We start from the raw sequence: 14,367 nt of genomic DNA on the forward strand, positions 1-14,367 counted from the left end.
GAAGGAATGTGGAGGAATGTGTGAATGAGTAGGCATGTGTGCTGGCCACATGTGAAAATAAGGGCCACCCTGGGGCTGGCTGCTGGAAGCTGCTGCTACCTGAGTTACATTGCTGACAGTCTTCAAGGTCAGCTCTATTGTACCTGCACAGGCTTGGGGGCTTGGGGGCACTTGTGAAGCTCTGTTACACGTAGGTCCAACAATGCTAATAATATGTTTGTGTCTGATAGCTGTAGTGAAAGACTTACTGGTAGCAAGTGCCGGTCCTTTATCGCTTGCCTCTTTTGACTGCAGATTGCAGGGAAGGGAGGAAAGGGGGGAGCCACCACAGTAATGGGGCCTTGGACTTTCTGCTCTCTGTTATCACCTCGGCTTCGATGCTCTGTTTTGGGGGAGAAAGAAGGTATGAGTCTTTCAGAGAGTTAAAAACATATAAGTATCTCTATTAAAACCACAATAAAGACATGAAGAGGATGTGCACTCCAAAGATGAAGGTCCTCTTCTTCTCCATAGACCAGTACCTATGATCCCTGTCGCAACTGAAGGAGACAAATGCTTATTGGGCATCAAAGCCCCTGGAAGAGCAACACTCATAAAACACAACACAGCATGTGCACTGAAGCTGAATTAGACCCAAATGGGATTCATACCCTTTATTCCAAGTGAAAAGAGTTACCTTCTAGACTCTTGGGACTTGAGGCCTGATTCCCAATAGGAACCTGCATCTCCTTTTGGATTGAAATGTCAAGCTGCAGTAAGACCTGTACTTTAGCAATGTAAAATACACCCCTCTGAGGGGAAAGAAGGAAACAACCCCAGGTAGGTTTTCCTTCCCTAGCTGCATGGCAGCCCCAGGTCCTGAACACTGGCTTGACATTGTGAAGGTTGTTGCAGAAGCAGCTCTGCATCCTGGCATGCAGGAGATTATCCTGGAAAAGTACAGATCTCTCGACCCTGAGGAGCCTTCCCAAGATGTCTCCACCCTAGGCCCACTAGAACCTTCCTTCACCATGGGGTCATAATATTCAGTCCTCCTCCAGTATAAGTCCCAAATGTCTGAAATGTTCCATGTGAATAGGTGGATGGACTTCCCACCTCTAATTTTAGGTGACAATCAGATAATTACTGTTTGCATGGAATGCTGCTGGAAGGGGATGACGGATTCACCTGATGCACATAGCTATGGTCCAGTCAATAGTGTTTACTGGTAGCACAAGCTGTTTTCTGATCTAATAGTTAGTGTGAATTACTCCTTGTTATACAAATGAAGAGATAAAGAAATTTTGATAGGATAAATAGTTGAAGCACAATAAATATGTGCAGGGTAAATTTCAGATTATAATTTCACTTCAATATGTGCCGTTATTTGGAAAATAAAATAAAGGAGCAGGTGCCAAGCCACCTGCTGAACCGGCACAGCTGCCGCTCAACGCAGAGGATGGGAAGTCGCCGAACCCGAGATTTGTAACCCTAAAACGAGGAGGCGTTTTCTGGCAGCTGCCTTCCCGCGCTGCTGTCGGGCTCTCTCCTGCCCACACGATGGCAGGCGGAGATCAGCCTGGGCCGGGGACAGCCGCGGAGCAGGGCTGCCGAGAACAGAAAAGCCAGCTTCTGCTCTACTCCAGCAACCACTGTGACTAAAATTCGGCTCTATTCCTCTTTGCAGTGCTAAAGATGTGCTGAAGTGAAGGTGTACTGCCCTCTCAGTGTGTTCTTGAGCTAAAATCTGTAGAGAGGTCGAAATGCAGTAATGAATTGGAATGTTTTATCCAGCTCCCAGATGCTCTAGAGATCTGAGTAATCAATTGTTACTATAACCTGATAGCAGTAATAAACGGGCAAGGCAATGACAGCTGTTGGTGCAAAACACTTCCAACACAGGAGGCTGCTGCTGAACATTTTAAGGGTGACCTGCATGGATTTTTTCCTTCCTTATGCCATAGAAGACAGATAGGTTTGTTTGCCTACTTTTATGTGCCTCCCAGTAAGAATTTTGCCTTGGTTAGGTTCCCAATGAAAACTGACCTCTCCCCATCTTTTGCCTTGCCTACAGGGTGCTGCTGTAGGACCATCCAGATGTTTGCACCTAGTAAATTCCCTTTACAGCAGGGATCCAGGATCCTAGTTATGACCTTGATTGTTCCCGCTTCCTCGCTGTGTTGCATGACTCGATTTTGTGGCTACGGGTCTCCAGTTTGTTAGGCAATGTCCCTGGCCAGGGGAAGGGTCACCTGCCCAATCCTTCTGGGCTGTCCTGGCTATTACCTGGGTTTCAGCTGCCACCCTTGAAGGACACAGGTCTCCTCCAGCATGATGCTTGGAAACCCCATACAGACTGCTCAGTTTCTGTGGAGACTCTGTCATACCACTGGGCTTCAGTTTTAGCCCTTGGGAAGTTAAATCTTATCTATCCTGGAGCTGAGGCTTTGTTTAACCTCTTTTTAGTGGAAGGTAACAAGATGGCCTTGTTGAAACACTCAATGCCTCCATCCTTTTGGGGTCAGTGCACAGATTTGCTCCCACATTTCAAGCATACCCTCTTTAATAGAAAACATATAAACAACTAATGTAAAATGGGTAAATAAAAAGTCCTTTATAGCTCTACTGTAGTAATAATAAAAAAGCTGAGGAGGGCACAAGCCTTTTCTACTGCTAAAATTAGACCTTCAGCTTTATTTCTCAGCCTGAGTACCTAAGTCCCAGCAGAGACCAGTGCCCTGTACATGGCCTAAGCACCCCACCACTGCCTGTCAGGGATCACGGTGAGGTGTCACATGCGTGGAGATGGAGCTGCAGTGTGCGCAAGCACCTACCTCTGCGCAAGGCTCGCAGGTGCTGCTTGGCGTGGTGGTGCAGCTCCTCCACACAAGGTGGTCTGGTGGAGGGGAGGAAGATGTTTCTTTGCTGATGCCAAGGTGCTTGGTAATAGACACTCAGTTTGCTCTCTGCATCCAGGTTGGAGACAGCTGTAGGATAAAAACAGGACACAAGGTAAGACTCCTGGCATCTCTCACATCAACCTAGCTGAAAAGCAAAGGCTTTTGCTTAGAACAGGAGCACCAAGCACAAGCACTGGGGATGTCACAGCACCTCTCCTCCCACCAAATAACAGCAACCATAATCTCTGTGTTTCAGTACCATGTTATACCACTTAGGATTTATACAATGCTTTTTTGCCAGATAGCAAATGGGTTTATGGAGGCAAGTAGGCGCATTTATACTATATTGATGTTAAACATATGGACTAAAGGGATAGTAATCTTATAGACAGCAAAAAGAAAATGCAAAGAAGCTAAGCAACCTTCCCCTGGTGACATTTTGAGTTGACAGCAAGGAGAGGAATGGCTCCCCCATTTACCCATCTTCACTGCCAATATAGTCTTCATTACATTATGTAACACATGACTAATTTCTGACACAGGTTGCTAGCTTGTTGCCTTCCAGAGCATAACGACTGAGATTAACTGCCTGCCTTGCTGAGTGACTTTAACTGTCACTCATTAAGAGGTCCCCTTAATAGACACGGGCTTCTAAGGGACAGGAACACTTTAATTCCTCTACAGAGAAATTCCAGAAGTCTGCCTCTGAAGGTTTCATGAACTGAGTCCATTAAAGGCTTGAGAGAATTTTACCACTCTGGGCAAGTACAGCCCCCAGCCTTTTCCCAGCAGGGCCCTCACCACTTCCACAAGAGAAGGAGAACGGACATGCTGCTGTTGTGGAACACCACCGAGGGGAAGGCCAAGATGGAGAAAGGAGTGGCTGGACATCCACAGCAGTATGTTGTCTGCAGCCAAGGAACTAGCACATTTTGGGGCTCCCATCTACTCTCTGTGCTTTTGCACCCTCCAACCTGCAGGAGCACTTGCCCTTTTTTGAGGGGGAGTCAGTACAATAGATCAGAGAGCTATTCTCTGCTGGAGATGCCTTGGTCTGGTTTTGATACTTTCTTTAATGCAAAACAATATTCACTCGTGCTGAAGGCATAGCAGTGTTTTATCTAGAGAAAGGAACTGGGAAAGTACAGCAGGAGAAGAAGGAAGGAGCAGACACAAGGAGAGAAACCCAGGAACCATGCTATCATATGCAGGATGCTGACAGACTTTATCAGTTTCTTTGATTAAAAAAAGCCCAGTTCACAAAACTTTGTGGGTGTCATGATGGAAATGATGGTATAATATGGTGATAGACCTGGTGAAGTTTGAGTTTTCAGAGCTTCAGCACCACCAAATGCACCCTGAATTCTGTGTCCAGTAGGCAGCCTTCCTTTGCTTCTCAGTGGATTTTTGAAGGTGGGGTTTCACTTAGTTTATAGTATGTTTGCAGTGCTGCCCCTGCATCTGGCCAGGATGTCAGTGCAAGAAACAGCACCAGGGTGAAAAAATAAAAATAAAATAAAAAAAAATGAAGGAGTTTGTAGAATGAATGACAGCAACCTGTGGGTGTTTCTTCATCATATGGATTTAGTAATAACAGAATGTTGCCAAATTGCAAGCAGAGCTTTTGATGGCTTGTCTGTCTGCTACCACTGCAGTAGGTGAATATCTCAACAACATGAGCTGATTTTGTATTTCCTTTACCCCTTGAGGGTAAGGAAGCACTATGTCTATTTTACGGACAAGGTACTGAGACACAAAGCAACTTGCCACTATCCTGCTCTGAGCTGCACTGCCTCCTTGGGAAACTCATCTCAACTTGCCACTAGCTTGCTCTGAGCTGCACTGCCTCCTTGGGAAGCTCATCTCAGGACAAAAATTTATAAGCAATAGTAATGAAACCCCACCCATTATTTATATTGCTGAGGATATGTGATATTCATGATCACAAATTGTACCCTGGAGGCTAATGAAATGTCAAGCACAAGCAGTTCCTTCATACTCCCAGAAAAAGACTGTCTAGACTGCAACTCTAGTAGTTGTCTCTGACAGAGCTCAGTAAGTGAAAGGAAAGTTTTACCTATTTATGAAATGTTCAGATATTTCATTAGATTAGAATATACTTTGCTGCAAAATTTAACTTGTAGAAAACTCATCTGGCTTTGTCAGCAGTGTTTTACAAATAAGAAGAGTAGGGGTTGGGTTAATATACTTTGCTTGAGACTTAAAAATGAAACCAAGCTATCACAATTCTGCTACGCACTTGCTGTTGTAGACATACATTGCTGTTCACAGATAAAACAGCATGACCTCTTAGCCATCCAAAAAGTCTCCTCTAGCCAGCAAACCTGGCAGAGCTGTGCTTAGGACTGTACCAGAAGAAAAATAAAATGCAAATACATTGCTTATCTTCAAATGATAGGACTCTAAGAAGCTTACAGTACCCTGTGCCGTGGCCCCAGCCAGCGCCCACCACTATCTTCTCCTCTTTCCCTGCAGGAACTCTGATTTGCCATGTGGTTAATATGCCCCACTGACACCAAGAAAGCAGAAATATTGCACAATACTCCCTGAACAGAACAGTCCTTTAAAATACTCAAAAGCTGGAGTGGATTTTCTCGGCAGACCAGAATAGAAACTAAAAGAGCTGGCAAAAAACCCGTAGGGGGATGAATGTTCTCAGCCTGCAGTGGGGAGGCAGCTCAGAGGGAGGGAGAAGTACTGGGTAGGGTAAAGGACAATGCTGGCCCAAGGACAACTAAGTATAAACCCACCACAAATGCAATTAGGCTGGATGTTTGAAGAACAGTATCCCAACATCAGCGCAGCAAAGCTCTGGAAAAACCTCCTGAAAAGGGAAAAGAGAGGGAAGGAGCTCACCAGTAAAGAAGTGAGCCTGCACTGCTTCTGAAGGAGATTAAGAGACGTGATTGCTTGCCAAAAGAAGGACTCACTTCCACTTCATTCTTTACATATTGTCCTTTGCACATGTCCTTCCATGTCATGTGTACACTGCCTGTGCTCTTGCACTGGAATCTTGCCTGGCCCCCACTCTTTGGGCATGGGCCCCTGGAAGCTGGGCACCATTCCTGGGAGCTGAAGCCAGAGGATGCAACTGCAGGAGCAGAACGTGAGCTTTCAAGACCACTGAACATCTGCACAGGGTTGAATCTCTTACTGCTGCTAAAAGAAAAAAGCCAACCCTGTGGCAGGGTAATTCAGCAGTCAAAGACCACTGGACTGACATCTAGAAGACCTGTTCAGTCAAAGCTTTGCCACATGCTTCTGCTAAGGGCCTGGGTTAAATATTAAGACTCTATGCCTTGTTTTTGTAAAGTGGGGATAAGATATCTCTTTCAGCCAGCATTGCCTTTCACTTGGTGTGTTACACTGCAGGCTGTTTTTACAATGCCGAGCCTGCACGTGGCTGTAGCCCCTCAGCATCATCATCATCCACATAATAAATAAAGCAACAGAGAAACTGTAAAGCCACAGTCTTAAAATTCTTAAGAGCTGGGCACCACAGTGATTGAGAAAAAAAGCCTGTACAGAGATAGGAAATGCTGCATTTCGGGCATCAGATATAGACTGTTAACATATTTTTAGCATTCGCTTTGATCAATTTAGAATATACAAGTGAATCATATAAAATATCATGTTCATTTCATTCCCGAGTTAAAGTAATTGTTTTTCTGTCTTGTGGTATGACAAAACGATAAGAGACCATTTAAATGGATTCTCCATTATGTTCTGTGGATCCATTAACGTTGGCTGGTTTCCTGACAACCAATGTCAAACAGGCATTCACTAATGGCTGTTCTCATAAGAAGATTTTTGAAGGTTTCCAAATAGCTGTTTTATCAAAGTTGATCGTATTCATCATTTATAGACCTTTCTCATCTTCACATCCTCTCCTTCACTCTCCCTCCCTCCTTTAGCAAAGCAGAACAAGGATCCTGCTGTAGCAGAGCTGGATGTGAATGCTTGAAGGTTGTGCGGCTTTAGTGCACTCAGGCGTGGTTGCTCTAATAATAAAGCCACAAAGACCAAGCAAGAAAAATTTCTGCTCTATTTATTTAATAGATCCAGGGGTTTCCCCCCCTAACTCCGTCTGCTTCTCTAGACACTTGCCTCCCCCCACCCCAGGTCCTTCTGTTTCTCAGCTTTCTATTATTTCTTCCTGTATTTTAGTTGCCGCTGGGGGAAGGCGGGGGAAGATAGCTTCCAATTGGGGGGAGTGAGATAATTCATTATGCTTCCTGATTAAAAAAGAAAACAGAATTTGGCGTAAGGTGTGAAAAAGTCCAGAGCCTGGAGGGGATCTGAATGGCGAGCAAGAAAGGTGCCTACAGGGATGTAGACCCCAGAGCTGTCATGCCATGAACTCCTGCACAAGCAAAGCTGAACCAGTGGTTGCTGAAACCTGATTGAAGTATCTGGATACCAAAAGACAAAATGCAATTAAAAAGGATCAGACTAGTGAATAATCCTACTCCAGAGCCTAGTTGCTCTTACAAGGGGCTATAATGACCCAAGCCCTTTGCAGGGGTGCACCCACCATGAACCCACCTCTTCCCCCTGTCACACCACAGTGCTGCAGAATGCCCTGGGAGGCTGTCGAAGCCAGCAGCACAATGCCAAGCTCTGACTGGGAAGCTCTTTCTTCTCCAGCATTAATGTGGTTGACCTGTCATTTTAGCAAATGCCACCTTTTCTAGCCATTTCAGCTAAAAATGGTGACTTCTTCCTTGTATGATTCAATGTCATAGGAAAGCTGTATGTTCACCCAGCTTTGCCTAAATAAGCCTAAGCCAGCAGCACAGTTCAGCCCAATCAAACCTTTCCACACCTACTGCCCAGGCCAGCAATAAGTTACTGCCTGCTAAGTATGTGTGCAAAACATGGCAAGCAAATTAATTCTGAGGAAGACCAGATTATCTCAAAGAGTAGGCAGTCTGGCAACACATCCAACTTCATCATGCATTGTAGTGCATAGGTGTTTCATTGAGGCAAGTGCTGAGTTTGACATTATTTTATTTATAGCCCTGAATGTCTCAAACGTATCCTTCCCCCATGTACTCGTGTCTCTGCTGTAACACCCAAGGGGTTTAAGCCTACAAGGCTGATAAAAATCTACAGTTGCTTCTTCACCATACATGCCCTACATTTTGTGCAACACATCAGCAAGCTCAGTACTTTCAAAGCAGATCCCTCTGTGACTGCTGCTTCAGTCATGGTACAGAGAGTGCCGGGGCTTTCCCAGTGGGCACACAGGAGCCTGGAGCTCCACCAAGGTGGGACAATCACTCTGATTTCTACAGTCGTGCTTGCTCCCAATCATGCATGCACCAAGACATTTCCCCCAGCCTTGATCTATTTGCCTGATGGCAAACCCCACCAATGGTAACCACAAAGAGCTGCTTGGATCAGTCACCTTCTCATCCTGTCTTTACTAAGGACTGAAAAATGCTTGTGCAAATGGAGTGTGTTGACAAGGCTGCTGTTCCTTGCAAATAAGTCTACTGGCTCTTCAGCATTTCAGGCACGCAGCTGAGCAACAGCAACCTCACCATAACTTCAGCAACTATACCTACAAGCATGGGCATGCACACAACTTCCTTATCACATCTAGATAAAAAATTTCAAGTGACTGGAGACAGAAATTCAGACATAACCTGGTGCCCTTAGGAACCCTGTTCAATCTGGCAGGGGCAGGATGCCATGCGCTTTCCTCATCAAGGGGAAGCAATAACTTCTGTCCACGTCAGTGCCTGAGCAACAACTCATAGAATCATAGAATAACATAATTGATTTGGTTGGAAAAGACCTTTAAGATTATCAGGTCCAACTATTAACCTAGCACTGCCAAGTTCACCACTAAACCATGTCCCCAGGCACCATATCCACGTCTTTTAAACACCTCCAGAGATGGTGACTCTACCAAATCCCTAGGCAGCCTGTTCCAATGCTTGTCAACCCTTTTGGTGAAGAAATTTTTCCTAATATCCAATCTAAACCTCCCTTGGCATATTTCAAGGCCATTTCCTCTTGTCCTGTTGCTTGTTACTTGGGAGAGGAGACCAACACCCACCTCGCTGCGACCTCCTTTCAGGTGGGTGTAGGGAGCAGTAAAGTCTCCCTGCAGCCTCCTCTTCTCCAGGCTAAACAATCCCAGTTCCTTCAGCTGTTCCTTGTAAGACTTGTGCTCTAGATCCTTCATCAGATTTGGTGCCCTTCTTTGGACACACTCTAGCACCTCAATGTCCTTCTTGTAGCAAAGACCCCAAACTGAACACAATACTCAAGGTGCAGCCTCACCAGTGTTGAGTACAGGGGGACAATCACAGAATTACAGAATCACAGAATCTTAGGGCTTGGAAGGGACCTCGAAAGATCATCTAGTCCAACCCCCCCTGACAGAGCAGGATCACCCAGAGCACATCACACAGGAACGTGTCCAGGTGGGTTTTGAATGTCTCCAGCAAAGGAGACTCCACAGCCTCTCTGGGCAGCCTGTTCCAGTGCTTTGTCACTCTCACAGTAAAGAAGTTTTTTCTGATGTTTATGTGGAACCTCCTGTCTTCCAGTTTGCACCCATTGTCCCTTGTCCTATCACTAGACATCACTGAAAAAAGCCTGGCTGCGTCCTCCTGACACTTGCCCTTAACATATTTTTAAACATTGATGAGGTCACCCCTCAGTCTCTTCTCACTTCCCTAGTCCTGCTGGCCACACTATTCCTGACACAAGCCAGGATGCTGTTGGCCTTGTTGGCAACTGATAGAGATGGATTTCTCTTCTGAAGCCCTTTTGCTGGAGGGACATCAGATGAGGGGAACAGGACAGGCACTGTGGTCCCTTGGCACTGTGGGGGCTGTGGAGAGCCCTGGCTTTGCTTCCTGGTTCTCCTTTTCCCCGGCAGGCTGGTGTATGGTCAGCTCCCCCAAGAGATGTGAGAACTGAGGCAGGTCCTAGCTAGGCCTTGACAATGCTTTCTCAACAGCCTTCTCACATAAAACAAGAGATACGCAATTCTTAGTGAAATTGAAAACTCTGTGCCAAAACAAACCCCTATTTCCTTTTCCTCTCTGCTCCTGTGCATCTTTGAGATTTGTTCAGAGTCTGGATGGGATTAATCCATCCTTGGTCACATTTTTTGTTCCTCCTTTCCTAGTGTACTCTGACATTCATGATAGCACTGTTCTTTGCGATATTTCCCTTTCAGTCCTTGCAGCACCCACTGTCACAGAGTGGGTGACTGACACCCCATTTCATGTGGTTTGCTCCTTGATAACTTCACTCTGGGAGCCCATGCTGGAAAAAATGGTTTGTAATGGCTTTACATATCCTTGTTTCTTATTATTGATTTTATCAAGGCAGAAACTCAAACTAATTTCTGAGGATTCTTTGCCCTGTGCAACCTGAGTCCAAGATGTATGAGGGGTAAACTTCAGCAGCACAGCCCTGAGACATGGTTTGGCTGACTGGTCTGGACCTGAAGCCTGGGTTACCACATCTGCCCTGCCACCAGCACTTGTGTGTAAAATGGAGACAGTGTGACTGTGTCTATGAAGGCTGCAGGCACCCTCTGGACAAACAGGAGGGGGCACATGACAAAACAAGTTAAATCCTTAGCTACGTGTGGGCAATCATACGAGCACAATTACTGTGCTCTGCACTCATGGACATACAATCTAGCAAATTCTCTAGACTCAAGCAAAAAGGCAAGGGACCTCACCACCAGCAGAAACTGTTGAGAAAGACCATGATCTTTTATGCTGCTTGCATTGTTTTATTTCTTGCCAATACAGTGAAAACTTCTCACATTTCAACCATGTTTTCTCAGCAGATTCCTCTGACATTTTTTTGCCTCCCATTAATCCACACATGGACATAACAGCTATTCAGGAATAAAATGGACAAGTGGACAAAACCCCACCCATATTTGGCATTCAGTTATCTGAAAAGATTAAAATACTGGAAGGCATACGATTTGGATGTCATTTCTATGTGCAAATCCTCAAATTTTGCATTTACCTGGTATTGAGTTAACTGGCACAACAACAGACATAACTGAAGAGGGCTGGGCAGTGTGTGGTTCTTATACACGTAAGAAGATTAGGCTGTTAAGCAATATGCACTTCTGCGAAGAGTACCACATGCTAATCCTGTTCTTGGCTTTGCTGCTTTCAATCACTGCGGGTGGTGTTTGAACATATTTTTAACTGCTTTTCCTAACTCTGTCAAATGAATTCCGACTTGGTATTTCAAAGTATTTCTGAGCTGTCACTGCAGGATAGACAATAACCTCTCAGAAATACCCAGTATATTATACGTTCAAGCCTTCATTCCTGTGAATTTTCTCTAGCCAGCAATTTCTTCCTCTCCTTTTATTCCTGTTCTCTGGTCTGTGTTTTACATGGCCTCCAATAGTGGCCAGGAGAGAAACAGCTTTGTGTTCTCAGCTACAGAATAGTGGCAAATGTCATCACAGACAGAAGGTTTCTGTTGGAGGGTTTCATTAATGAAGTTGCCCTTCTTATCCATGACAGGTAAATGGCATTTTTATTTCAGATGCACATGTGCACGTATAATACACATCCATGGATATGTGCAATTGTCCGTACACCCCCACCCCATCACACCCAGCTCTGCAGCAAAGAAATCCCCCCCCAGTGCACATCGCTTCTAATGCATGGTGACAGAAAGCACTGGAGGGTGTGCAACATACTTATCTATTAATAAACATCAGAAATGTTCAGTAATGTATGGGTAGCTATGGTGTTTCTATGGTCCTTGTTCAGTCAGAGACAGCACGAAGCCCATCAGGGAAAGTGGGTTAGTAACTAAAAAAACAGAAAACTGCCAGTAAGGTGGGGCTTTATTCCCTGGGCAGATGAAGACATATGACCAGAAAAGTTTTCTCAGTTGTGTATGTGTATGCATAACATTAAACATTTAATCCCATTCTACATCTTCAGAGACCACAACCCAGCTGGGAAAGGACTGATGCCCCAGCTGAGTGGCAGTGATACCAAAGGCAGCATTGGAGTTGACTGCAGGGCCATGGTAAAGAACTCAGACAACACGTGAGTCCTGCCTGGCAAGCTTAAGGTTGCTGTTGCGTCAACTATCCCGCAGACTATTCATTTCACATTCATTTCAGTTTGCTACTCATGCTCTATGAGAAAACAAAATACTAACTAGCCATAAAATAGTGGAGGCAGAAACAGTGTTAAAGAAAAACCCCAAACTCCAAACTGAACTAGTTTCAGGTTACTGGACTGATGGATTGTTATAGCAGGGATGACATGACATCACAGACATGACATCACACACATGCACACATATATACGTGTTTGTGTACACAAAGCCCCAAGCATGTAACTGAAATTAATGCCTCAAGACAGCCCTTTCAATCCTACATGCTTAATTAGCTGAGAGCATTTCAATTTCAAGTATCTTTCAATTTGATGCACTTTCAGTGCTTGTCAGCACAGATTTCTTCCCATGTTGACCCTTTGCATTACTCCCACTCGTGATACACAGCATGATAAACTCTCTTATCTCCAGTAGTGTAGTGTGTGGTCTCTATAAAACACTTGGTAAGGATGCTTTTAGACATCTTTTGCAATTCTCTCTCACTGCTCTGCTATTTTTCTCCTGCACTGACTCAGCCCAAATCACTACTAAGCTTGGCCAAGTTGCTCCAGCAGGTCATCATAACTCTCTCTCTTTTATCACAGAGAAGTGTGTGGTTCACTGTGATGTTATTCGCAAATCAGTCACCCTGATTTCATAAGCCAGCACTCAAGAAGAAAGCTTTATGAAATTAATTTACTATTCTACCTGCCTTGGTTAATGTTTACAATCAGGATCTTGTGAAAAAAAAACACCACTTTGCATTCCCCAGCCTATAGACTTTTTTGTGATAGGTCAAACAGTGTTTTGGCACCAGTTTTAACATATCTTGCCTATTGTCCTACTCAAAACATTCAATTCCCTGGCTAATTTCTATCTGAACATTTACACCTAAAGGGGTCATTTTCCCATAACAGCCTTTTGAGTCTGTGCTGAGGATTGTCATTTCAAAAAGAGCAGAGGCTCACACATTGGAGCACCTATTTCCACGTCAGTATCCACAATACAAACATCCTCTCCACGCTTGTGAACATGCAGTCTAGCTGTAAAACACTAGGAGCCTTCAAAAAGCACACTGGAAGATGACACTCAACATAGAATATGCTGTGTTTGGCATGCTGGGAGACAGGATTCACATGACTTAATCCAAGTACAGCAAATATATTTCCCTTGAAATCTTCACAAACCACAACCTTCCATGAAAACTCTTAAGAGTTAGCCTCCACCAATCTCTATTCCTTCACTGTTCAGCTCTCTGAAGTGGCATTTAACATCAATCATGCCAGTAATGCTGTGATACATGCACTCTTGGGCTGCAGATTGAGGGCACCAACTTATTTTACAAAGGGCATCAGAAGGCTATCAGTGGGTGACAGCATTTTGTTTACTACTGACCTAATCTTCATTCAAGGTGATAACCTGTTAGAACAAAAGACCTATATACCCACTGCTTAATCTTTTTAGCCCCTGACATGGCTCCCCATGGGTAACGACCAAGTCACTATTTTGGAAGGGCAACATATATGAGATAGTGGAAAACCACTGTGAAATGCAGTCATCAAAACCGAATCAAAGACATGGGCTACACTTTGCATCTAGTATAAAAATACTGGGTGTGTTTTTCTGTGAGTGACTTTCCTCACTGGACTGAGTTTGACCTTCTTCCCTGCAGGAAACTGGATGGGGAAGCCGGTATCTGAGGTTGGAAACTGCTCTCAAAGCGAAAAACAAGGCTGTTGAGTTTACAGGGAAAATGAACAAGCAGGGCCCCTCTTCCCTTCCACTGGCACTGCACGAAGGCTGAAAAATCAAAACCCCAAAAGTCAGGAGCATCAATCCATGTGTTACGAGTAGAGACGGTGGTTCACATTTCATGCTTCTTCCTCCCCATCAGTCCTTTTCAGCGTGCTTGGCTAGATGCCCTGAATGCTGCTTAACTCCAAGTCAGGGAAGTAGCAACAGTTTCTTCCAATTTTATTTAGTAAATACCACGCTACTGTTACTACACACATTCCTTCAAAGTACTCATAGGCATCTGGGGGAAGACAGAAAGTCAATCTTCTCAGAGGCACTAAAGGCAACTCTTTCTTAGTGCTCCTGCAGCTCTGCTAATCCTTTCCTGCAGAGGGACTGAGAGAACTGGTCCTGTCTCAGGCCTCTAATTGGTTCTGAGGTTATGCCTGCCCCAGGAAACTTCCTCCCCATAACTCTAAGGCAGTGTGTTTCCTGGGGCAGGCAACAAAAATCACACACATGACTCCATGAGTTTACTCCTGTGATGATGGCTCAGGGTTGGCTGGTCTCAGGGTTGGCTGGGCAGTTAAAGATACAACCAGGTCACTGTGTAGCT

The 14,367-nt window shown here is 44.8% G+C and overlaps 1 protein-coding gene across 5 annotated transcripts in view; it reads right to left on the reverse strand.

Annotated features, from left to right (window-relative positions):
- Positions 1 to 14,367, reverse strand: part of NHS (NHS actin remodeling regulator) — a 261,186-nt gene that overhangs the window by 24,657 nt on the left and 222,162 nt on the right. For all 5 annotated transcript variants that reach the window (XM_051643012.1, XM_051643030.1, XM_051643046.1 and 2 more), the window contains exons 2-3: positions 2,814 to 2,966; positions 249 to 382 (exon numbers count right to left, since the gene is read on the reverse strand). In XM_051643012.1, the coding sequence (XP_051498972.1) occupies positions 249 to 382; positions 2,814 to 2,966 (287 nt within the window). The remainder of the gene's footprint in view (positions 1 to 248; positions 383 to 2,813; positions 2,967 to 14,367) is intronic.

This window comes from Apus apus, chromosome 1 (genome assembly GCF_020740795.1).
Source record: "Apus apus isolate bApuApu2 chromosome 1, bApuApu2.pri.cur, whole genome shotgun sequence".
Classification (NCBI taxonomy): Eukaryota; Metazoa; Chordata; class Aves; order Apodiformes; family Apodidae; genus Apus; species Apus apus.